This window comes from Lampris incognitus, chromosome 14 (genome assembly GCF_029633865.1).
Source record: "Lampris incognitus isolate fLamInc1 chromosome 14, fLamInc1.hap2, whole genome shotgun sequence".
Taxonomy (NCBI): Eukaryota; Metazoa; Chordata; class Actinopteri; order Lampriformes; family Lampridae; genus Lampris; species Lampris incognitus.
The window spans coordinates 5,631,788-5,657,967 of record NC_079224.1 but is presented as its reverse complement, the minus strand read 5'-3'; the positions used below and the strand labels follow the sequence as shown (position 1 = coordinate 5,657,967).

General features: G+C 46.3%; 1 protein-coding gene across 1 annotated transcript in view; it reads right to left on the bottom strand.

Annotated features, from left to right (window-relative positions):
• Positions 1-26,180, bottom strand: part of arhgap21b (Rho GTPase activating protein 21b) — an 81,768-nt gene that overhangs the window by 26,897 nt on the left and 28,691 nt on the right. Inside the window, exons 5-8 of the mRNA XM_056293697.1 lie at positions 18,736-18,828; positions 14,822-14,900; positions 14,675-14,729; positions 6,628-8,206 (exon numbers count right to left, since the gene is read on the bottom strand). Of these exons, the coding sequence (XP_056149672.1) occupies positions 6,628-8,206; positions 14,675-14,729; positions 14,822-14,900; positions 18,736-18,828 (1,806 nt within the window). The remainder of the gene's footprint in view (positions 1-6,627; positions 8,207-14,674; positions 14,730-14,821; positions 14,901-18,735; positions 18,829-26,180) is intronic.

Here is a 26,180-nt window from a genome sequence, read left to right as displayed (position 1 = left end):
GGGGAAAAAAAGGAATTTAATCCATTTTGGAATAAGGCTGTAACATAACAAAATGTGGGGAAAGTGAAGGGGTGTGAATACTTTCTGGATGCACTGTAAATGGCGAAATTCAAAATGGGAAGTTTTTTACCCATCTTGGCATGAGTTTATTGATATACAAGCATGCTTTATCTGCCGCAAATGCAGTATATCTCTCTTGCTTAATCAATATTAATAAATATAATCCCAGATTTCTCTTTGACACTGTAGCTAAATTTTCCAAAAACCAGCCATCTATTAGCTGCTCACCATTCATGGCCCATGAATTCCTAGACTTTTTCCGCAATAAGGTTGATGAGATCATAAACAAAATTAGTTCAACTCCAGCTACTCCTGCAGATCCTGTCTTACAAAATTCATATCTATACAGCGAGTCACTGATAGTCTGTTATTACAGCTTTTGAGACTATCTCTCTTAATATTTTGACTAAGCTCATGTCAGCTTCTAAACCAACTACTTGCCTATTTGACCCCTTACCAGCAAAACTTTTTAAAGACCTCTGGCCTTTCCTGGGACCTACAATGCTAGACATTGCTAATTTATCACTTATTACTGGCACTGTTCCCAGCAGTTTTAAGACAGCTGTGGTTAAACCTCTATTTAAAAAACCGCACCGCAATCCAGGGTCTCTTAATAACCATCGACCAGTCTCTAATCTTCCATTCTTTTCTTAAGTACTAGAGAGAGTTGTGTATTAACAACTTTCAACCCATATATAAGAAAACTGTATGAATGTCTTTATGCCTGGTCAATAATCCAAGTAAGGAAATCACACAAAGTTTAATCAATTCACCAGGAAACATTTATTGAGAGAAACGAATCATCACTCATCTAAGTGACCTAAGGTATCCCCACCCTTATAAACAACAACACCGTGCAAATTTCCGTGACCATTAACTAGTTACAATGGCAATGTGTACTATTCACAGAGGTCTGGGGAACAGTTAAAAATCACAGGATTGTAAGATGGCGACAGACACAAAATTACCTCACCCTTAGCAACAGGACCACCCTTAACACTGACCAAGTGTGTCTGCTCCTGAAACTGTGTCTTCAGTCTACATACTTCACATACAGGGGGCAGCACTATAGGCCGAAGCATGGTGGGCTATAAGTTACCCAGTCTCACCTATAGTGGCCAACTCGTGTATGGAGGAAGCGGAATAAAGGGCTCTGATGTCCTATCCAGGGACAGCACCTAGCCATTGGTTCAGATTTGTGGATGACACCTGGGTTAAAATTAAATCTCAGGATGTACCACATTTCACCGACCACATTAACTCTGTTGTCACCACATCAAGTTCACCAGGAAGGATGTGAAAAATGACAGATTAGCCTTCTTACACTGTGAAATTGCAAGTGTTGATGTGGGACATTGTCGATGTTTAACGTAAACCAACACATACTGATCAGTACTTAAGGTTTGACTTAAGGGTTGATCATCCACTGGAGCACAAACTAGGAGTCACCAGCATGCTGTACCACCAAGCTGACAATGTCCCCACCGACACAGCGGCTGAGGAAGGGGATAAATCCCACATTAAACACGCCCTGGTAAAGTGTGGTTATCCAAACTGGGTGTTTGTCAAAGCCAAGAAGACACCCAAGAAGTGCACCAGCTGATCGAAGGGAGGAGAACAACAGCTGCCTAAGCATAAACCAGTGAGGATTCTGTATGTGGCGGGAGTCTCACAACACTTGAGATGCATATTATGCAAACACCACGTCTCATTTGCTTTCAAACCCCAAAACAGGCTGCATCAGAAATTGGTCCACCCGAAGGATCGGGTCCCCCAGCACAAACAGAGCAATATATGTTGAGTGCCAGGAGGCTTGCCATGACTTGTACATCGGGGAAACCAAACAGACACTGGCCAAGAGGATGGCACAACACAGAAGAGATAACACGTTAGGCTAGGACTCCACAGTCTACACCATCTACAGGCCAGTGGCCAAGTATGCATTTCCTTGATAGGGAGGAATGCTGGTTTGAACGGAGAGTCAAAGAGGCCATCTATGTGAAGAGCGAACGACCCTCTCTGAACCGAGGGTGGGCCTAACAGTACATCTCTCGCCATTTTACAATGCTGTGATTCCAACTATTCCCCAATCCTCTATGAATAGTACACATTGCCATTGTAACTAGTTAATGGTCACGGCAATTTGCACATGAAACAGATCATTGTTTTCATTCGTTATGCCACTGTGTTGTTTATAAGGGTGGGGATACCTGCAGTCAGTTGAGAATGATGAGGTCATTTAGATTAGTGAAGAAACGTTTCTCTCAATAAACTTGTCCAAAAGAACTGATACAACTTTCTGTGATATCTACATGAACCTTTTTTTCAATGGGGTTCAGGGCCTGTCACTCCACGGAAACTGCTCTGATCAGAGTGGTGCACGAGCTTCTACTTGCTATGGACTCTGACTCCACCTCTGTGCTTCTACTACTGGACCTCAGTGCAGCCTTTGACACCACTGACCACTGTATACTATTAGACAGAGTAAATTGTAATTGTGGTGTCTCTGGTTTAGCTCTCTCTTGGCTTAAGTCCTACTTATCTGGAAGAACATACCGTGTCTGCTATAATAATATTACATCGAAATTCTTAGACATTAAAAATAGCACACCACAGGGCTCAGTTCTTGGCCCTCTACTTTTCTATCTTTATATTTCACCTTTTGGCCACATTATACACTGTTAGGGAATAAATTTCTATCGCTATGCAGATGACACTCAACTGTTAAAGTGTCTATAAGGGCTGATGATCATACTCAAATGAGTAATTTAGAGGCCTGCTTGGCTGTTGTGGAAAAACTGGATGTCTCTAAACTTCCTACTTTTAAATTTGAATAAAACTGAGAAGCTGGTCGTTGGCCCTGCTAAACATAGACACCAACTTGATCAAGTAAGTGTAAAAACTGACAACTCTGATTTCACAAAGTGTGGCAGCTAAACCCCTAACCCCCGCCCCACACACACATACCCCTTTGTCTCCCCAATTGTATCCGGCCAATTACCTTACTCTTCCGAGGCTTCCCGGTCATTGCTCCACCCCCTCTGCCAATCCGTGGAGGGCTGCATGCAGACTACCTCGTGCTTCCTTCAATACATGTGGAGTTGCCAGCTGCTTTTTTTCACCTGACAGTGAGGAATTTCGTGAGGGGGACGTAGCACATGGGAGGATCACGCTATTCCCCCCAGTTCCCCCTCCCCCCCGAACAGGCATCTTGACCGATCAGAGGAGGCCCTAGTGCAGCGACCAGGACACATACCCACATCTTGGTTCCCACCCACAAACACGGCCAATTGTTTCTGTAGGGACGCCTGACCAAGCCGGAGGTAACATGGGGATTTGAACCGGCGATCCCCGTGTTGGTAGGCAACGGAACAGACTGACACACCACCCAGACACCTGGTAGCCAAAAATCTTGGTGTTACATTTGATCCCAGCCTTTCCTTTGATAAGAACATTAAATAAATTACCAAGACTGCCTTTTTTCATTTAACATAGCTAAAATTCAGCCTTTCCTGTCCATGGCTGATGCAGAGACTCTAATACATGTGTTAGTTTCATCCAGACTTGATTTCTGTAATGTTCCGTTTTCAGATCTGCCACATGCTAGTACTAAGTCTTCAGATGGTACAAAATTCTGTAGCTAGAATCCTAACTAAAACTAGAAAAACTGACCATATTACACCAATTCTTGCCTCCCTTCATTTGCTTCCTATCCATGTTAGATCAGACATTAAAGTGCTTCTACTAACTTATAAAATCCTAAATGGACTTGCCCCATCATACCTGTCTGATCTCCTAAACCGTACATTCCATCTCGAGCTCTCTGCTCTTAAAATACAGCATTCCTGTGTGTACCCAAAGTTAAAAAGAAGTCAGCTGGTGGCAGGGCCTTTTCCAACTGGTCACCACTCTTGCAGAATAACCTGCCTGCTGCCATCAGACAATCAGTCTGTTGAGTCCTTTAAACCCAAACTTAAAACTCAACTTTTTGCCTTAACTTACAATTAGTTGCCTTTAAGTTGAGTACTTCACGACCTGTACTGCATGGCTGATCGGTTTCTGTTTCAATGAATTTAGCACTCTTCTGCCGACGAGATTATAGAGTATAGATTACTGATTACTGCAAACCGTTCTCTTCTCTCACACGTCTTTTCTCTCTCTGAATGACGTCTTCTCCTTTCTCTTCCCCTGTGTATGTGAATGGTGTCATGTAAGACTCCCCCGTGTGCATGTGCAATATGTCCTCCTCCCAGGTTTCCATGGTGATAGGGGTCGCCACCTGGACACTGTTTGGCATCCTTCTCATCGCATTTTTTTTAGGTATCTTATAAAGCCATATAATTTTGTTATCCTGCTTCAATAATTATATCCTTCTCTCAGTCCGATGTGTGACTAATATTTTTTCTGGTCTCTTCTCCTGTGTATGTGAATGGTGTGATGCGAGTCTCCCATGTGTGCATGTGTAGTTTGTCCTCCTGTAAGTCTACATGGTGATGGTGGTCATGTGGCTCAGGTCCTGGGCTGTTCCAGTGGCATCTGGGTACTGCTTGGCATCATCCTCATCATATTCTTCATATATCTTATAATAATTCAATAATAATTCTGTTATCCTCTTTCAAAGTTGTATTCTGTAAATTGTGTTTTATTCTGTACACACAACATCCACTGCACATCTGTCCGTCTTGGGAGAGAGATCCCTCCTCTGTTGCTCTCCCTGAGGTGTCTTCCTATTTTTTCTCCCTGTTAAAAGTTTTTTTTTAGGGAGTTCCTTATCTGATGCATGGATCTAAGGACAGGATGTTGTGTTGCCGTAAAGCCCCCTGAGGCAAATTTGTAATTTGTGATACTGGGCTATACAAATAAAGTTGATTTGACACAAACAAACCCAAATATGAATTGGGTAAACTTGTTGCTCACTAAACTGGAAGAAATATGCCTTACACACACACTGATTTGAAAACCTTTGCAATATAATCTGACTTCCAAAAGGCTTGCTAATTCTCTTGGAAGCATATTTAGAATTACTGACAGGGAGTGAGTGTAAACCTACGACAGGAGAGAACATGGAGCGGTTAATGTGTTGGCAACTATTTGCAGCAAAAATGACTCCAATGTTTGTTTTTTTTAGCCAATTCCAAAACCAGTTTAGGCTAAAAAATAAGAAAGAAAAAAAATCCCCAAAATTGCAATCTATCAAGAATATTGAATTATTCAATTTTAGAAATGTAGAGAGGTTTGTAAAGGGTTAGGGTCCGTAGCGTTAGTGGTTGTGTCAGGAAGGGCATCCGACGTAAAATTTTGCCAAATCATTATGTGGATTGGGCATCTGGGTGGTATGGCGGTCTATTCCATTGCCTACCAACACGGGGATTGCTGGATCGAGTACCCGTGTTACCTTCGGCTTGGCTGGGCGTCCCTACAGACACAAATGTTCGTTTCTGTGGGCAGGAAGCTGGATGTGGGTATGTGTCCTGGTCGCTGCACTGGCGCCTCCTCTGGTTGATCGGGGCGCCTGTTCGGGGGGGGGGGGGGGTAGCGTGATCCTCCCAGGCACTAAGGTGAAAAGAAGTAGCTGGCAACTCTACATGTATGGGAGGAGGCATGTGGTAGTCTGCAGCCCTCCCCGGATTGGCAGAGGGGGTGGAGCAGCGACCGGGACAGCTCGAAAGAGTGGGGAATTGGCCAAGTGCAAGTGGGGAGAAAAAAAAATTAGAATTGACAAGATCACTATCGGTGCTGTGCCCTCACAGGGTACCGATGGAAACTATCAAATCCACTGTGGCGACCCCTGGGAAACAGGGAACAAAGCCGAAAGTAGAAGAGAGGTTTGTAAAGCATTGTAGAACTCAAATATTACAGTTCTTACGGGGCAAACATTTCATCACCAGCAGATGCATCATAGAGCTACCTATAAAATAAATGTCTAATGCCCCTTCTCCACTACATGCACCTGCTAGACCTTTTCGTTTTTCATTACTGGAAAGTACCGGCATTTTGGTAACTGTTACCACTTTTCTGGTACCACCTTTGTCAAGGCACCAAAAAAACTGGAGTGGGTACCAAAATCATTGCAGACCAGCTCCACTGAGGGGGTACTGTTACGGTGGTGGAAAACAACACCCTGTGAGTTGAGTTGAGCTGGTACCATGTAGTGGAAAAGGGGCATAAATATGGAAAGATGATAATATTCCATCACACTCAGAGGAATGTTTTAAAGTTGAAAAATAGTGTAACATCCCAGAAACTCTTTGCCACCACCAAAGCTGCTTAGTGACATCTACCCAGGAAGATTGATTGAAACATCTTCCTCGCTCTGTATTTATACTAAATCACATGGTAAAACCAACGATTTTCAGATTAAACATATAAACTATAGTGGTATGTTAATCCAGAGTCTCATTTATGATTTTCTGCACCCAGCCAGGTCTTTACAGATTTTATTGCCATCTACAGCAGCTGCCCTTTAGCTGGCTGTCAGCACAGCCCGTCTGCCTTGTGTTACTACTGCTGGCTGTCGTTGTTATGACAACGAAGCACAGCAGCGCTCACAACTGACTAGTCTCTTACCAATGAATGGAATGGAGTCCAGAGACTCATCCAAATTGCTGGAGCAGGAGGTCTGGTGTTGCTCCCCGAGACGACGCATGTGCATCTCTCGACGTGTATCATTGGGAAGCCAGCATGCCGCAACATCCGTCGCAGAATCTGCTCTGTCATCGTTCACAGCCAGGATGTAGGAAGGGTGGCGAAGAGGACTGGGGTTCTTTGCCAAGGGCGGCTTCTCCCTCAGAACTACGCTCCCATCTGTAGGGCTTCGTCCATTCATCGCACTCTGAGGGTCTGACGGGGGGGTTTTTAGAATGCCAGGCCTCTGTGGTCTCTGTTGGTGGGCAGAGCAGGAAGAAGACCTGTGTCCTCCTGTCGCTGCTTCCCTTCCTGTTTCGGCAGCTTGCATGGTCTCAGCACGTTCTCTGCTCCGGCCTTGCTGAGCAGAATGACCTGCACGATTATCTTTGACTACAGCTCTTTGGTCAACAGGGGAAGGTTCAGTACTAGTACTCTTCCCTAACTGAGAGGGTCTGTCTGAGAGCAAGGGTGATGAGCGGGTCTTTAGACAGTCTGGTCCTTTAGTGTAGAGAGCAGCCGGGGGCTTCCTCATGCTGCTGCCATATGAAGCAGGAGGTCTGTAGAGGATATTCTGTCTGGGTATAGGCTGTCGACTGGGCCTTGTACCTTGGTCTGCCCTACTGTACCCTCCTCTCTTGTCCATTGGCCGTACCAGCTCTGCAGGGTCAACATAGTCCATGGAGCGTGCCCTGGTTTTGTGTGTAAGACCATCTTGAGACGCACTACGAGGGGGCCAGTTCCTAGCCTGGCCCATCCTATCTGACCCACTCATGCGGTCCTGTGAGGCGCTGCGAGGAGGGATTTGGAAGTGGGGTGGAGGTCCATGGTAGGAGCGGTCATGGGAGGTGCTCCTACGCCGGACCGCTTTTGAGCCCCAGCCTCCCCGGGGAATGTGGTGGGTGGTGCTGAAGGTATTTTGACTGGCAGCACGTAAGCTATCCAGCCTCTCCTGAATAGTCCGGCTACCATGGGAATGGATTCCTTTGTTGTCAATGTACTCCCTGTAAGTTTGGTAGGTGCGCCAGTCAATGTTTTGGTTGTTGGCTGGATAGTGAAGGTGTGGAGCTCCATAAGAAACCATTCCTGCCCCAGCAGGGTAGACATCGATCTTCCGTGGAAGAGGGTACTGAGAGACTGAACCAGGTCTGCCCCTGATGAAGACAGGGTCCATGTAATCCATTCTGTGTGCTGGACCCACACGACCCATATGAGCTGTGTCATGAGGAACCACCACAGTCCTCACGCTCTCGTTGCGCATGCACACCGCCATCTGGCTTTTTTGGTATGACTGGGGAGGCGGGGATGGAGGTACGGTTATCTCCTTGCGGTAACCGAGATCAGGAATTGCCGCTGGCCCCCGGCACCCCTGCTCTGCTGGGGAAGATGTGTCTGCTGCCTGGGCCATGCCCGGAGGCTTACAGTCTACTCTAGGGTAGCATACAGGAGGTGGCTCAGGGATGTGACGGGCATTTCCACTATAGGCACAGTGACCACGGAGGTATGCATCCTCGGAGTAGGCCTGGAGACAGAAAGCAAAAGAAGAGTCAGAAAGGTACGAGCTGTATTTTCAAGTGTGCATTATATTCAACAGTGCACTATTCTCGGAGAGAAGTAAAGCGTAAGCTTACTAATGTTACTGTGTGCATGTGTGGGCAGTGCATGTTGCAGCCCGAGTGTGTGGAGGCGTTTAACAGTTTGGTAGTGTCAGTGGCCTTCATCTGTTCTTATTTATGAGTTTTCATTGCAATGCTCACTGTGCCACAACAGATCACTGTAGCACTGTCATATGACCGTGTCAGACGGAAATATTGTCCCTGCTAGTTGATGTTGAATACATACAAGGTTGTCATGGCACAGGGATGCTCCTCTAAAGAGTGCAAATCTTTGTACAAAATGTCCTTGTTGTTAGCAACAACAAATATTAGTGTTATCCCACAACTGGGATTTAAAATAGCTGTACATCTAAGAATACTGCAAGGTCCAGAGTACAAGAATTGGCGTGTTGTCCATTTACAGTGTTTTTAGATACTAGGCATGTTTCAAGAAACAAATGCATTAGCCTAAATCAAGTAAGTAAGCCCATCATATGATTTATTGAACAATTGAACACACAAATGGCGTGAATACATGGCATGCGAGACTCAACATAAATGTGTACACCAGAGAGCAAATGTCTGTTTACCCACCTTCGGATTGACAGACTGTGACCTCAGACAGACAGACAGAGGAGGACGCCCACTCCTCACAGCCACTGTGCTAAATTTAACCTCTGTGATCATCCTCCAAGGTTTAGCAATCTGTACTATTTCACTACAGATAGAGATAGTAATATAAACCCTTGGAAGAAATAGAAATTGGGTAGCCTCTTGTTCATTTGGCATCCAAATATCTGGTATGGCTCCAAATATTGCCATTCAATTTTTTTGTCTTGCCTTTGACTAATAAATATAAAAAGAAACACGTCAAGGTAAGTGGACTTTGACTGCTACCTAGTGTCAAATTACAATCTTGCATAAAGCAGTGCATGCCATTGCAATTGGTGCCAGCCTCCTTCTCTCCCTTAGCAAACATGAATATGCCTGTGGGAGTTCAGAGGTCACTGGCCTAATCACACAAATGAGATCTGGCATGGAGGATGAGACAGGGGCGAGGCTCCACAGAGATGCCAGCTGGCTACCAGCTCTACTGATCAAACAGGTACTGCAGGCATAGTGCATCAGCCATCACCACAGGTTACATCCATATCAGAAGTCATAGCACAGAGCAGGATAGACGAATCAACACTGGTTTGAAGCCATAAGCTAGCAAGTGAGACCATTAGCAGCATTTAAAAGCAGTACATTGATTTGAATGTAAGACAATGGCAACATATAGAACAGATGGGAAATGATACAGCAAGCATAACATGTCAACATCAATTGGCTATCAAGACTGCTGCTTGCTTACCAGATCAGTGGTTTTCCGAGAAAAGGGTTGCTGTTACAGCAGGTGAAAACAAGAGCAGTAAGAGACCAGTGGGGAGAAGGCAGAGGAGAGGGAAGAGGCTGGCAGAGCAAAACACACACATTGTAAAAAAGAAATTACTGATTGACAGTGGAGAGAAAGTGTGAAGCACGCACGGCAATGCCTGGGCTCGACACGCTAAAAATACACCGAAGCTGCAGCAGTGGTACGGAAGAGCATCCAGAAGGAAGGGGAGATGTGACAGTGGTTGCCACGTTAGAGGTACCACCTGCTCGTGCCAGTCTGCCCTGGGTTAGGTGGCAGGAGCAGAAGCCTGCCTCCCCTTACTGTTTTTAAGTCTCCATCTCAGTTCTCTCAATCTGCAGCTAGAATACTACGCTCACTGAGCAAGCTGCCTCCAGTCTCTCTCTCTTGCTCTCCCTCCGCTATTGCTCACATGACAGAGGCAGCAGCTGCTGATTATACATTCAGCTCAGATGGTACAGCTCCCCCCTCCCACGCCTCTCTCTCTGTCAGCATCAACCTGTTCGAAACACAGGGCAGTCAGCTGACCAAAGCCGGTTTTTATCCATGCATTCATGCCCTTCCCTCTGCACCCTCCTCCCACCACCGATTCAGTATTTTCACTGCTCCCACAGCACGTGCACCCTGCTTTTCTCCCCAAGAGGGTTCTCTTGTCTTTTTTTGCTAAGCAACCGCTGCCCGTCTCTCGGCAACTGATGCGTTTATATGTGTGTACTGCCTCGTACAGTGGAATGTCACCCTGCTAGCATCCCTGATAATCCTGCTCTTCTGACGCCCAGCCCCTTTGTGCTGCAACTACGTGTGCATCCCCAATAGTGACGCCATTTTTGTGATGCTTGGACCATTAATCAGCTCCCCCTCCCCGGTACTGTAGTCTGTAGCTGCTCGAGCAACAGATGTACAACTCACAGTGAGCTTCAGCAGTTTGGGGAGGGAGATGGAAAAGTGAAGGAGAAACCAAAATGATAGGGGGTGGTGGAATACCAGCCAATAGGATTTCGGAAGAGAAAACGGGGCGGGGGGGGGTGGCTGGTTAGAGGAAGTAGAGAGATGCGGGTGTTAACATGTTTTGACTTTCTCTAAAATTACAAGTGTAATATTAACTGCCTCAAAGGTACCTGTAGTTATAACTAAAATGTTTTATTTGTAGCCTTTTCACTTTATTAAATGCTTTATTGTGACTGGTGGCTAACATATTGGGGGAACGAGACTTAGGGGAGACGAGACTGATTATAATTATGTGGCATATTGATTCCCCACTCTGGGCAACAATCATTCAAGTAAACTGCATCCATTTCATGCTCTTAAATGAATAACTCAATTACCTACCGAGTCAATTATGAGGATTTGCTATGACCACTAAAGATCCACAAAGGAAGATTTCAGGCTAACAGAACAGGCAGGCTACGTCTATCATAATGTTATTCATTATAAATAAGCTTTCAGGCAACACTTTGGAGAGGACCCCTGAGCACACTGACAGAGCACTCAGCGTGGTCTGTTTCACATATGGAACGGCTGAAAGCACTGAATCTGCAGAATGCTTACCAGCCGCCAAAGCTGCCAGGAGTCCACATGAAAACTCAACGTGACATATGCAGGGGCGTCCGGGTAGCATAGCGGTCTATTCCGTTGCCTACCAACACGGGGATCGCCGGTTCGAATCCCAGTGTTACCTCCGGCTAGGTCGGGCGTCCCTACAGACACAATTGGCCTTGTCTGCGAGTGGGAATCCAGATGTGGGTATGTGTCCTGGTTGCTGCACTAGCACCTCCTCTGGTCGGTCGGGGTGCCTGTCCAGGGGGGAGGGGGAAATGGGGGGAATAATGTGATCCTCTCATGCGCTACGTTCCCCTGGTGAAACTCCTCACTGTCAGGTGAAAAGAAGCGGCTGGTGAACCCACATGTATCGGAGGAGACATGTGGTAGTCTGCAGCCCTCCCTGGATCGGCAGGGAGCGTGGAGCAGCGACTGGAATGGCTTGGAAGAGTGGCGTAATTGGTCGGATACAAATGGGGGGAAAAAAGGGGGGAAAGAAAAAGAAAACTGACATATGAAGGGCAATCAGCAAACAGAGGGTTTTTTTGTTGTTGGATTTTTTTCCCATTTTCTCCCTAATTGTATACAGCCAATTACCCCAGTCTTCCGAGCGGTCCCAGTCTCTGCTTCACCCCCTCTGCCGATCCGGGGAGGGCTGCAGACTACCACGTCTCCTCCGATACATGTGGAGTCACCAGCCGCTTCTTTTCACCTGACAGGGAGGAGTTTTACTAGGGGGACGTAGCACGTGGGAGGATCAAGCTATTCCCCCCAGTCCCCCCCCCCCAACAGGCACCCTGACCAACCAGAGGAGGCGCTAGTGCAGCAACCAGGACACATACCCACATCCGGCTTCCCACCGCAGACATGGCCAATTGTGTCTGTAGGGATGCCCGACCAAACTGGGGGTACCACAGGGATTCGAACCGGCGATCCCCGTGTTTGTAGGCAACGGAACAGACTGCTACGCTACCCGGACGTCCCGAATCAGAGGTTTTATTAAACCACTTTAAAACAGTCACGGGAGACATGTAAACTTGCTCTAGCAGTAAAGTACAGCCAGTATTATGTAGAAGGAGTTGCCAGGAGGGAAATAAACATAACAAAGAGTGTTTAACATAACAACAATAACACACCGTCTAACAACAATAACACACCGTCTAAGAAGCCTCACTGGACTGCAGACCACTTTGGAGTTGAGGATCATTTTGTAGCTTATAATATCAAACTAGTTTGTATCTCAAATACTGATTTATAGTGCGTTTCCTGACACGAAACCTTCAGGCCCACGTCTCAGACCCATGTCTCAGGCCCACGTCTCAGGCCCACGTCTCAGGCCCACGTCTCAGACCCACGTCTCAGACCCAAGCCTCAGGCCCACGCCTCAGACCCACGCCTCAGGCCCACGTCTCAGACCCACGTCTCAGGCCCACGCCTCAGACCCACGTCTCAGGCCCACGTCTCAGGCCCACGCCTCAGACCCACGTCTCAGGCCCAAGCCTCAGGCCCACGCCTCAGGCCCAAGCCTCAGGCCCACGCCTCAGGCCCAAGTCTCAGACCCACACCTCAGGCCCACGTCTCAGGCCCAGGCCTCAGGCCCACGTCTCAGGCCCACGTCTCAGGCCCACGCCTCAGGCCCAAGCCTCAGGCCCACACCTCAGGCCCACGTCTCAGGCCCACGCCTCAGGCCCACGCCTCTGGCCCACGCCTCAGGCCCACACCTCAGGCCCGTGTCTCAGGCTCATGTCTCAGGCCTGTGTCGCAGGCCCATGACTGCCTGCTTCCATCTGTACGTCCTCTCAGCTGATTCAAAATTCAGGCACAAGATAAAACTCTCAGACTTCAGCCATGCAAGCAAACCATGTTCAAGCTATTTATAACTGACATAGATTCTTAGCATCATGGCTGCTATTCCATAACCTCTCTGTTCCCATCTGCCACGAGGGCCAGTACTGACAGAAGACTGTGGCAGGCAATCACAGACACCCCAACTATCAACAAAACAGCAACTTGCTAAACGCACAGCTTATTGTAATGACAAGTCAGCAGTGTATTAGCGGTGGACTTATTTTGGTGCTTTGTTTTAAAAAGTGGCATTATCTTGGCTTTGCTGAATACGATCCCTCGCTGACCAAGTGGTTTCATCATGTGCGCCACAGCTTTAAACAACATTAACATAAAAACATGGTTGTGTGCGTGAAGAACTTGAGAAAACTACATTGTTTTCTGCCCATTAAACTTCGCTGTCACCATGTTTCTTAAAGACACTAACTCTCTCTCTCTTTATATATATATATATAAATCTTTTTTTTTGTGGATTTTTTCTCCCTTTTCTCCCGACTTGTATCCGGCCAATTAGCCCACTCTTCCGAGCCACGCCGGTCTCTGCTCCACCTCCTCTGTCAATCCGGGAAGCACTGGAGACTACCACATGCCTCCTCCCATACATGTGGAGTCGCCAGCCGCTTTTTTTCACCTGACAGTGAGGAGTTTCACCAGGGGGACGTAGCGCGTGGGAGGATCACGCTATTCCCCCCAGTTCCCCCTCCCCCCTGAACAGGCACCCTGATAGACCAGATGAGGCACTAGTGCAGCGACCAGGACACATACCAACATCTGGCTTCCCACCCGCAGACACGGCCAATTGTGTCTGTAGGGACACCAGACCAAGCTGGAGCTAACACAGGGATTCGATGCGCGATCCCCATGTTGGTAGGGAACGGAATAGACCGCTATGCTACCCGGAGGCGACTCAAAATAATTTGACCCCTTTTAAGTCTGTTGGTTGTTATGAATGTGGGTGACTGCGTCAAGTCACAAACCTGTGGGGTTTTGATATGCCCTGAACCATGTCTGACACTGACCCATACTGCCTCAGGACTCAGTTGCTATGAAGGGGCATGGGATTTAAGGGGTGTGTGTGCATATGTCATGATTAGTGAAGAAAAATGACTGCATTTGACTTACATGCTTTAATGTATGCCTGTTATATTATAGGCTTAAGTTTTATCATAATTGGGGACATTTCCCCCTCATTAATATCACTGCTGAGCCACTTTTGGAAATCAAACTTAACTTGTATGTTGGGTTGTGCATATGCTTTGCTGCACAAGTTTACATGTACTTCAGAAAGTGCCTGCTCAACCCCTCCAATGAGGCCACTTGTACAGAAGTATCAGCAGCGGCTATGGAGGGCATGCCGTTATGGCCTGGTTAGGAGGCCCAGATAGAGGATGAGCCCAGATAGAGGGCTCTGATGGGATGGGACTGCAGTCTGCCTTTCATGAGTGCTGTCCCAGCAGCACCCCAGAAACTAGAGCAACACTCCTACACCCAATCACATGCACTGAGGCAATCGTCCTGGAACTGGAGAAACACAGAGCTTCACTTGTTTTTAGAAAGGAGAGCGAAACAGGAAGTGAAAACCCATCCGATTACAGGGCTGTTATGAGAAACTTACCAGCTGCAGTATGTCCTCATCTTTTGGCATCACACAGAGTTCAAGAAAGCCATCACTGTCAGGGAACAAAAAAGGCTCAGTGTGTTAAAAAGACTAGGATACAACAACTGACGAAGTCTCAAAATGGGATTCACAAAACACTCTTACCTCTCTTGGATCAAGGCAATAACCTCAGAGTAGGTTTTCTCAATGATACTTTCTCCATTCACCTTTACTATTCGGTCTCCTGTAGGTAGTAAAAAGTAGTGGCAAAGGCATCAGTGAAGAGAATGGCAATAATGGAGTGTGATTCCTTTGTGTGTGTGCCTGCAAAGTGGGGCACACTGGTAAAGAGAATGTGTGGCCTCAACAGTCATGGGTTGAGATGGCGGGAAGCAAATAGGGTAAGTCACCTGATGTGTGTCTGCAGTAACTGTCCTCCTAAGGAGCTCTCTACATTCAGCAACACGTAAATAACCTACCTAACTTAGGTCAACTTAAAAGAGCACCTCATACATCTGTACCCTAAAAGGATTGGCTGAAGACTGGTTTTATGATATACTGTTGGGACACTATGGCTCTAACCCTTGCGCTTCTGAGCAGAGACGATCACAATTCTTCAAATACAAGTCTGAGTTACGTACTAAGTCTTTGAGCCAAGAGGCTGAGTCAAGTCTCCAGACTGGTTAAACTTAACAGTACGACAATTTCTAGAAATTCAACAGCACTGCTAGTTAAGAATATAGGGCGGAGGATTGGGGCGGCACGATGGCCCAGGGGTCGCCTCACAGCAAAAAGGACCTGGGTTTGAACCCCGGGGTTGTCCAACCTTGGGGGTTCATCCCAGGTCGTCCTGTGTGGAGTTTGCACGTTCTCCCCATGTCTGCAGCGGGGTTTCTGCGGGTGCATGTTAGGGGTAACACTCCTGTCTGTGCCCCTGAGCGCAGCATGAAGGCGGCAGCCCACTGCTCCTAGCTACACAGATCACAGCTGGGATGGGTTACTTTGCAGTAAATGAATTTCCCCAAGGGGATTAATAAAGGAAACTAATTTTTTTCATAACATAGGAATAAGAAATGTTCTGATAATGTTGAAGCATAATACTATATTGAAAAACGAAGGCATTACATTAATGACTTTCTGAGTTAAAAGTTGTACTTTCTGTTACAAAATCTGGCATCTTGATTAGAACTCATCTGGTATGAATGACTCATGTAACATAATGTTAACATTGCCCTGTAGTAACACAAGCCATCAGGTCTGAGTCTGCCAAACCTGAGGACCCTGACACACCAGGCTGACGGTCGGCCGTCAGTGAGCGTCTGTGACCCTAGTTTTTGCAGTGTTTCCCGCACCGTCGGCACTAGTCGGACCCCCGTCGGCAGCTTTTCGGCCAATTCAGCATGTTGAATCGGCGGAGCCCGTCGGTGAGAGAGATCACTCTGATTCTCTGCGTTCAGCTTAGCGAATCAATGCTAAGCTAGCGAAGTCGGTTTGGTGTGTTTGGGCCCTAACACCTTGAGTCAGGTTGAGCTGTGTTGGGATTTCTTCTTTTTTTCTGATGTGTGTGTGTGTGTGTGTGTGCGTGTGTGTGTGCCATAAATTCATAAAACTGCTAAATATGATACCCATAATTAGTGCCACAAAGTGAAGCACTGCCTGGTAAACAGCATCAACTCAGACATACACCAATCAGAACAAACTCACTCACTCACATACACCACTCGGTCCTGCTCTGGCAGGGAAATGTTACAATGCAAAATGCATACACATACATAACACTACGCGGGCAAAAATATGTGGACATCCGAACATTACACCCATGTGCGCTTGCTGAACGTCTCATTCCAAAACATGGGTGTTAATATGGGGTGTGTCCCAGGTTTGCTGCTACAACGGCCTTCAGTCTTCTGGGAAGGCTTTCCACTGGAGTTTGGAACATGGCTGCAGGGATTCGCTCCCATTCAGCCACAAGAGAATTAGTGATGTCGGGCACTGATGTTGGGGAGAAGGTCTGGCTCACAGTCGGCGTTCCAATTCAAGCCTAGGATGTTGGATGAGGTTGAGGTCAGGGCACTGTGCAGGCCAGTCAAGGTCTTCCACACCAATCTTGGCAAACCATGTCTTTATGGACCTTTGTGGACAAGGGCACTGTCATGCTGAAAAAAGGGCCTTCCCCACACTGTTGCCACACAGTTGTGTAGAATGTCATTGGCACCACGCATTCACCCAGGTAGCATTCTCACCAAGCTCTTCAGCACCACCCAGTACTACCAGGGTTTGTCTATGGATGTCACATGGCTGTATGCTTGACTTCATGCATTGACCAGCAATGGATGTGGCAGAAACAGCCAAATCCAATCATCATAAGGGATGTTCACATACTTTTGGCATATGTATTTATCAAGGGGCAAGTCCGTGCTTACAATTTTTTTCTGTAATGTGTTTACTTAGGTTGTGTGTTTGCTGTATGACAATGCATTGATGTTTAGAGAGACATACACACTAGGGAGTGTGTGGGAATTCTGCCAACAGTCTACACTCTTTAAATGTTCATGGCAGGAATTAAGTAAACTGCAAATTTTCATAGTATTTGCACCTATTTTGCATTGTAATGTGACTACACTACAGCAGGAATGAATGCTGTGTGTGTGTGTGTGAGTGTGTGAGAGACAGTTTTTGGAAACTGATTACTGCTGTGATTCACTGCATGGCACTAATAATAGACCTCGTATTCAGCACAGTTCTATTATCTCATTACTGGTTTTTCTGCTCATAACCCCCCCTCCCAAAAAAAAAAACTAACCTCACCACAACTTGACAAACAATCAAAGACACAATTTTGCACCATGACTCTGATTCAGTGGTGACATGACATGACTATCATTTTGAAATGCTAATGTTACGAGAATGAAGAGCTATTAGGTTACCAAAGTGAACAGTGATGGCTAAATTAGCTAAGCTAAGTGACCAACTTGTCTGGATGAGATTTGAGGGGTCAGATAACATTTTATGTCTTTGTTTCAGCATTGGGCGGCATGGTGGCACAGTGCTTAGTGAATTCGCCTCAGAGCAAGAAGGTCCTGGGTTTGAGCCCCAGGGTAGTCCAACCTTGGGGGTCGTCCCAGGTCGTCCTCTGTGTGGAGTTTGCATGTTCTCCCCGTGTCTGCGTGGGTTTCCTCCAGGTGCTCCGGTTTCCTCCCACAGTCCAAAGACATGTAGGTCAGGTGAACTGGCCGTACTAAATTACCCCTCAGTGTGAATGTGTGTGTGTGTGTGTGTGTGTGTGTGTGTTTGTATGTCCGCCCTGTGTGATGGTCTGGCGGCCTGTCCAGGGTGTCTCCCCACCTGCCGCCCAATGACTGCTGGGGTAGGCTCCAGCATCCCCACAACCCTGAGAGCAGGGTAAGCGGCTTGGATGTTTTAGCATCTTTAATTTGAGGGCCTTATTAATTTCAGTGCATTATCAACATGTAGCGATCCTTTTGTTAGGCCCAATGAGCTTGAAGTCTTTAAAGCCAAAAGCAACGACATGTGAAACTGAGGTTAAAGCCATGCTGCAGTAGGCAAATGTTGAAATGGTGTTGTTATTACACTGGTGCACATTGTGATGTGTAAAGTGATGGGGGAGGGATATTTTTCATCAGCAATTTTCACAATTGCATTTGGTGATCATTTATTCAGACTGTTATTGTTCACCAGTCATTATTGATGAGTCCGAGTGGAGTCTGAAGTGATTTTAGTAGAAAGTTGATTCTCAAGTCTGTATGTACGACTTCAGTGTGACTCCAGTGCAAGTTGACGAGTCCACGTCTCTGCTCCTGAGGATTGGCTTGCTGTAAAGTAGGTAAATCACGCAACTGAAGCCTTTTCTACAGCTGCACTAATGTTACACACAAATGAAGGGAAGCATCAGCAAAATGCCTAACAAATTGGGACTAAGGCAATAGCTGTGATGGGATGACATCATTCATTCTTAACATGACACCATCTATAGGGATATCGTGATGACACCGCACTCCCAGTATGTGATCCTGCTGTGCTCCAGTGAGCTTTGTTTGGAGATTAATGGAGTCCATTACCTGTGCAGAGTCCAGCTCCGTGAGCAGGACCACCTTCCTTCACTTGCTTCACAAAGATCGTGTCCATTGGTTCAAGCCTATTCCGTGGTCTCCCTGACAACAAAACATAGCAGTTAGGAGGTGCTAGTTATGGACACACACACACACACACACACACACACACACACACACACACACACACACAGAGGCTATATGTCAGCTTGCACCTTCCTACTATCAACAATTTAAAGGGAAGAAATGCCTCTCCAACAAGCATCAGCTGGTGTAGATGTAGAATCTCTTAAAGAGAGACTGACATGCCCTTTCTGAACACATTGTTTAACATTGGCAGTTTGAATCACAACCAAAAATAGGTGTGGTTTTAAGAATTCAAAGCTGTTGACTGCTATCTTCCTGGGTGGGTGGGGCTTGGTACCGCTCGTCATAGGTTATTTACAAAAAATGTCAGATAGCGACAGCAAGAGGAAGATCCTCTGCGAGGATTATAGTTTCGAGGAGGAGGATTCAGTGATACACATAACTGTTAGATAGAAAGATAAGATAGATAGATAGACAGATAGATAGATACATAGACAGACAGACAGACAGACAGACAGACAGACAGACAGACAGACAGACAGACAGACAGACAGACAGACAGACAGACAGACAGACAGACAGACAGACAGACAGACAGACAGACAGACAGACAGACAGACAGACAGACAGACAGACAGACAGACAGACAGACAGACAGACAGACAGACAGACAGACAGACAGACAGACAGACAGACAGACAGACAGACAGACAGACAGACAGACAGACAGACAGATAGATAGATAGATAGATAGATAGATAGATAGATAGATAGATAGATAGATAGATAGATAGATAGATAGATAGATAGATAGATAGATAGATAGATAGATAGATAGACAGATAGACAGATACATAGATAGACAGATAGATAGATAGATAGATAGATAGATGATAGATAGATAGATGATAGACAGACAGACAGATAGACAGATAGATAGATAGATAGATAGATAGATAGATAGATAGATAGATAGATAGATAGATAGATAGATAGATAGATAGATGATAGATAGATAGACAGATAGATAGATAGATAGCTAGACAGACAGACAGACAGACAGACAGACAGACAGACAGACAGACAGACAGACAGACAGACAGACAGATAGATAGATAGATAGAGAGCAATACGTCGTAGCAAGATCGATAATAAAGTCTCAACAAAACAACACAAACTGGAGCCAGGTAGCTAGCAGGAGGGGGTGAAAGGAGGGCTTCTTCGTGGTTTTATAGCATCTCGCTAGGGACACACCCTATATGCAGACTGACTGGTGTCTGCGTATCCACCGGCCACAGTTTGTCATTGGACACCATCTACAGTCAATCACAGATCTCTCTCGAGTGGCCACAGACGCGCTGTTTTGGCCACTGAATTGCTCCGTGGTCACATCCCAACTCGGAACACAGCCTATCAATAGGAACACAGCCTATCAATAGGAACACAGCCTATCAATAGGAACACAGCCTATCAATAGGAACACAGCCTATCAATAGGAACACAGCCTATCAATAGGAACACAGCCTATCAATAGGAACACAGCCTATCAATAGGAACACAGCCTATCAATAGGAACACAGCCTATCAATAGGAACACAGCCTATCAATAGGAACACAGCCTATCAATAGGAACACAGCCTATCAATAGGAACATAGCCTATCAATAGCACTTTTCAGATTGATGTCAGTATCACTTTACTGACATAAAAAAGAAAAGAAGACCCCCCCCCCATTTTTCTCCCCAATTGTATCCGGCCAATTACCCCACTCTTCTGAGCCGTCCTGGTCGCTGCTCCACCCCTTCTGCTGATCCGGGGAGGGCTGCAGACTACCACATGCCTCCTCCCATACATGTGGAGTCACCAGCCGCTTCTTTTCACCTGACAGTGAGGAGTTTCACCAGGGGGATGTAGTGCGTGGGAGGATCATGCTATCCCCCCCCCGCCGCCGCCCCCCCAAACAGGCACCCGATCGACCAGAGGAGGCACTAGTGCAGCGACCAGGACACATACCCACATCCGACTTCCCTCCCACAGACACGGCCAATTGTGTCTGTAGGGACAACCCACCAAGCCGGAGGTAACACGGGGATTTTAACCGGCGATCCACGTGTTGGTAGGCAACGGAATAGACCGCTACGCCACCCGGACGCCCTTTGGTCACCATTTCTATGCTGATGACACTCAGTTATACGTACATACCACTAAAACCCACAGTTCCTAGCGCCCTAGCAAATCTCACAACTTGCCTCTCTGACATTAAATCCTGGATGTCTGAAAATGTTCTCAAATGTAATGACGATGAGTCTGAGGTCATTCTGTTCCAGCCCCAAAACTCCATCAGCCCTTTTGTTTCTAATCTTGGTGGTCCGTCAGGTAGTCTTACTGCTAGGAATCTTGGGGTAATAGATGACGGTAACCTGGTTTTGATAATCAAATCTAACATGTTGTTCAGTCGTGCTTTCTCCAGCCCAAGCTGATCTCCAAAATTAGGTCATTTTTATCAACTGCCGATCTCCAAAAAGTTGTACATGCTTTTATCCATTCTATGCTTGACTACTGTAATGCACTTTACTCTGGTATCAGCAAGGCCTCCCTCCACCGTCTACAGTTGGTACAAACCATTGCTGCTCGGCTCAATACCGGGGCAAAGAGGCATCACCATATCACCCCTGTGTTGCCTCCCTCCCTACACTGGCTCCCTGTTATATAATGAATGGGTTTTAAAATGTCACTGCTCACTTTTAAGGCTTTAAAGGTTCTTGCTCCTACATACATGTGTGATTTATTGACCTGGTATATGCCCCCTCCACCATTAAGACCTGCAGGTGGAGCCCTGCTGGTTATCCCAGGTCTCAGTTTGTCACAAAGGGTGGTTGGATTTTTGCTGTTCGAGCCCCACACTATGGACCTCTCTTCCTGTCGAACTAAGACGAACCAAGTCTCTAGCTTCTTTTAAATCTCATCTTAAAACTTTTCTTTTTGTGAGAGCTTGTACAAATGTTTGATGTCTTTTATTTTTACTCTTATTTGGTCTTACTTTTATTTTTGCCTTGTCTGTTTTGTTTTTTTTGTAAAGCACTTAGTAACATTGTTTTTAAAAAGTGCTATATAAACAAAGTCATTATTATTATTATTATGATTATTATGATTGTCATCTCATTGTAAATTATAGGCAGCATATCTGACAGCTGTGGATGGGAAAAGAAAGAGAAAAGGTCATCCGAATAAAAGTGCTTCAGTGGGAGAGGAACATGCTCTTGCACGAGGTGTTGATTATTATCAGCTTGCATCAAGCGTTTTTCTTGTTGATGTAATTTTGGCTACACAAATACATTCAGTGTTCATTAGCCACAACTTACAAAACACACTCAGCATTTCATTTGCTTTCCAATAAGATCTTTTGTTCCACACAACAGATCTTTGGGAAGTTTATAATGAAGACTAAAGCCAGGTCTGCACATGAAGCCCTTGGGAGACAGGTTATTTTACTTTCCGGCTGCAACCATTTAGGCTCCAAATGCCTCAGCCACACAGAGTTTAAACCTGAAGCTGTCCAAACGAAGGGAAAAAAACAACAAAAAGAAAGCCTACAATACAGATGCCTGCCAGGCTGGGTAGTAAACTGTTTCGTGACATCTGGGAGGGAACAGAAAACGAGTCTGTGTGCAAAAGTAACCCGTACAAACAGAAGGATTTGTCACACGATCTGGAGGAATGCGAACAAGAGCCATGGCAGCAAAACAGACTTGTTTGGTCCCTGCCTACCTATTTAACACCAGATTTGAATTACATGATAATCAAAGGGCCAGGAAAACACTGCCAATAGGGGGAGATTTAGGGAAGAGGGTGAATACAACTAAAGAAAAAGAAACCTGCTTGCCAATGCTGCTTCTGTCTCCTAGCAGCTGCACGGCTGCAAAAAAAGTAAGAAAGTGAGCAAGAGCACACAAGGGGAGGTGGAGTGACAATGTACTCAGACGCACAACTCCCATTCTCTCCTTATAAACCGGAACACAGCTTGAGGCACAAGGCAACCGAAAGGCTAAAATCCTCATAAAGTTAATATTCACAGCTGTGATCACAGAAGGTCGAGTCAGTTCATCTGGACACAAGGTTTACTGAGAGAAGGGTTTCATCCAAGTGGCCTCCTCACTCTCAACTGTCCCCACCCTTATAAACAATACAGTGACTGCAGGTGTCCCCACCCTTATAAACAATACAGTGGCTGCAGGTACCCCCACCCTTATAAACAATACAGTGGCTACAGGTACCCCCACCCTTATAAACAATACAGTGGCTGTAGGTACCCCACCCTTATAAACAATACAGTGACTGTAGGTACCCCCACCCTTATAAACAATACAGTGGCTGCAGGTACCCCCACCCGTATAAACAATACAGTGGCTGCAGGTACCCCCACCCTTATAAACAATACAGTGGCTGCAGGTACCCCCACCCTTATAAACAACACAGTGACTGCAGGTGTCACCACCCTTATAAACAATACAGTGGCTACAGGTACCCCCACCCTTATAAACAATACAGTGGCTACAGGTACCCCCACCCTTATAAACAATACAGTGGCTGTAGGTACCCCACCCTTATAAACAATACAGTGACTGTAGGTACCCCCACCCTTATAAACAATACAGTGACTGCAGGTGTCACCACCCTTATAAACAATACAGTGGCTGCAGGTACCCCCACCCTTATAAACAATACAGTGGCTGCAGGTACCCCCACCCTTATAAACAATACAGTGACTGTAGGTGTCCCCACAATTATAAACAACACAGTGACTGCAGGTACCCCCACCCTTATAAACAATACAGTGGCATCACGACCAAAACCAACGACCAGTTTCATATTATGCAAATTGCCGTGACCATTAACTAAAGTTTCAATGGCCACGTGTACTACTCTCAGAGGATTTGGGAATGGTTGCAATCACAGCATTATAAGATGGTGACAGATACACTCTTACCCCGGTTCAGGGATGGTTACTCCCTCTTCACATAGATGGTCTCTTTGACTCCCTGTTCAAACCAGCGTTCCTCCCTATCAAGGATGTGCACATCCTCATCCTTGAAAGAGTGGCCACTGGCCTGTAAATGGTGTAGACTGTGGAGTCCTGGTCTGACGTGTTAGCTCTCCTGTGTTGTGTCATCCTCTTGGCCAGCGTCTGTTTAGTTTCCCCGATGTACAAGTCAGGGCAATCCTCCTGGCACTTAACAGCTACACTATATTTGCTCTGTTTGTGCTGGGGTACCCAATCCTTGGGGTGGACCAATTTCTAGCGCAGCGTGTTTTGGGGTTTGAAAGCAACTGGGATGCGGTGTTTGGAAAATACGCGTCTCAACTTTTCTGACACTCCCAGCACATATGGAGTCACCACTGGTTTATGCTTAGACAGTTGTGTCCTTCTCCTCTCTTCGATCGGCTGGTGCACTGTTTAGGCATCTTCCTGGCTTTGACAAACTCCCAGTTAGGATAACCACACTTAACCAGGGCCTGTTAAATATGGGATTTCTCCTCTTCCCCGGCCGCTGTGTCGGTGAGGACGTTGTCAGCTCGGTGGTCCAGCGTCCTGATGACTCCTAGTTTGTGCTCCAGTGGAAGATGAGAGTCAAACCTTAAGTACTGATCAGTACGTGTTGGTTTACAGTACACATCACCCATCACATGTCCCCCATCACCAACTGTAATGTCACCGTGTAAGAAGGCTACCCTGTCATGTTCCACATCCTCCCTGGTGAACTTGATGTGGTGTCCACAGAGTTAATGTGGTGGTGAAATGTGCTACATCCTGAGATTTAACTTTAACCCAGGTGTCGTCCACAAATCTGAACCAATGGCTAGGTGGTGTCCCTGGATAGGACATCAGAGCCTCTTTTCCACTTCCTCCATATACAAGTTGGCCACTACAGGTGAGACTGGGGAACCCATAGCACACCCATGCCTCTGCCTATAGTACTGCCCCCTGTATGTGAAGTACGTGGACTGAAGACACAGCTTCAGGAGCAGACACACTTGGTCAGTGTTAAGGGTGGTCCTATTGCTAAGGGTAGGGTCATCTTGTAATTTCATATGGACCACCTCCACTGCTTCATCAACAGGAACACACTTGGAGAGAGACTTAACATCATAAGAGACCACTGTTTCATCCACCTCCATAATGATGTCCCTCACCTTATCCACAAAATCCACAGTGTTCTGAATGTGATGTTTACTACTGTCTACCAACGGGTTACAAATAGATGCCAGAAACGTAGAGATGTTATAGGTCATTGAGTTAATCATACTAACAGTAGGCTGTAATGGCACATACTATTTATGTATCTTAGGTAACCCATACAGACTAGGTGTAGTTTCCCCTGGGTATAATCTGTGGTACAAAATTCTGTCAATAGCATTGTCCTGTTCTAACAGCTTCAGACAATCCATCACCTTTTTCTTGGAACCACTGCCTGGATCTCATTTTAGAGGCTCATAAGTATTCATGTCACTAAGTAACGTCATAACTTTCTCATGATGGTCTGTCTGGTTTAATACAACAGTGCATCTGCCTTGTCTGCCAGAAGGATGATGTTATTGTCCTTACTGAGAGCCCTGAGAGCATTCCTCTCTTCTCTGCTGATGTTGGATGGCGGCATCTTCGCATTGCTGAGGCAGGCTGAAACTTTCGTCCACAGTTGCTCCGCTTCCAGGTCTGCGATTTCGTTGTTACGGATCGCCGATTCTGCGGCTGTGATCAGTTCCACTCGCGGGATTTGGCTCAACATGACAGCAAAGTTCAGCCCCTTAGCAAGGATGTCTTCCTCCACCTAGGTGAGTTGTCTGTCGGACAGTTTCTTCACTCACTTGTCCACATCACCAGCATGTGTCTGGCATTCATCTCTCTGTCTGCCGTTGAGGGTGCCGTCCATTGTCTGTTGATGTCTGTTGCTTGCAGCAAGTAGGTTGAACTTCTTCTGCTGCCTGATTTTCGACTTTCCATGTTGTTCTAGATGAGCCTTCTCCATAAACTCCATCACATGTTGGAAAGTGGCCTCATCTAGACGTGACTTGAGTCTTTGTTGGATCCGCTTCTCTTTGGCTTTCAAAGCGTCGACGGTAAAATTAATTTGTATCACCTGTTTGTTCAACAGCTGGCTCTGTGCCTTCTGGAGGATCTTGTTTGCTCAGTGGCCCTTGACAGAAGACTTCATTTGCAGGCTCTTGGGTGTAATCCCACTCTGTCTGCACCTCAAGCTGAATTTCAGGTGGTTTCTGTAGTCTGCCATCTTATGCTCCATTCACTCATACCCACATACAAGATTAAGGCAATCCTCACTGCAATGAGTCAAAATGTCTTTATGCATGCTC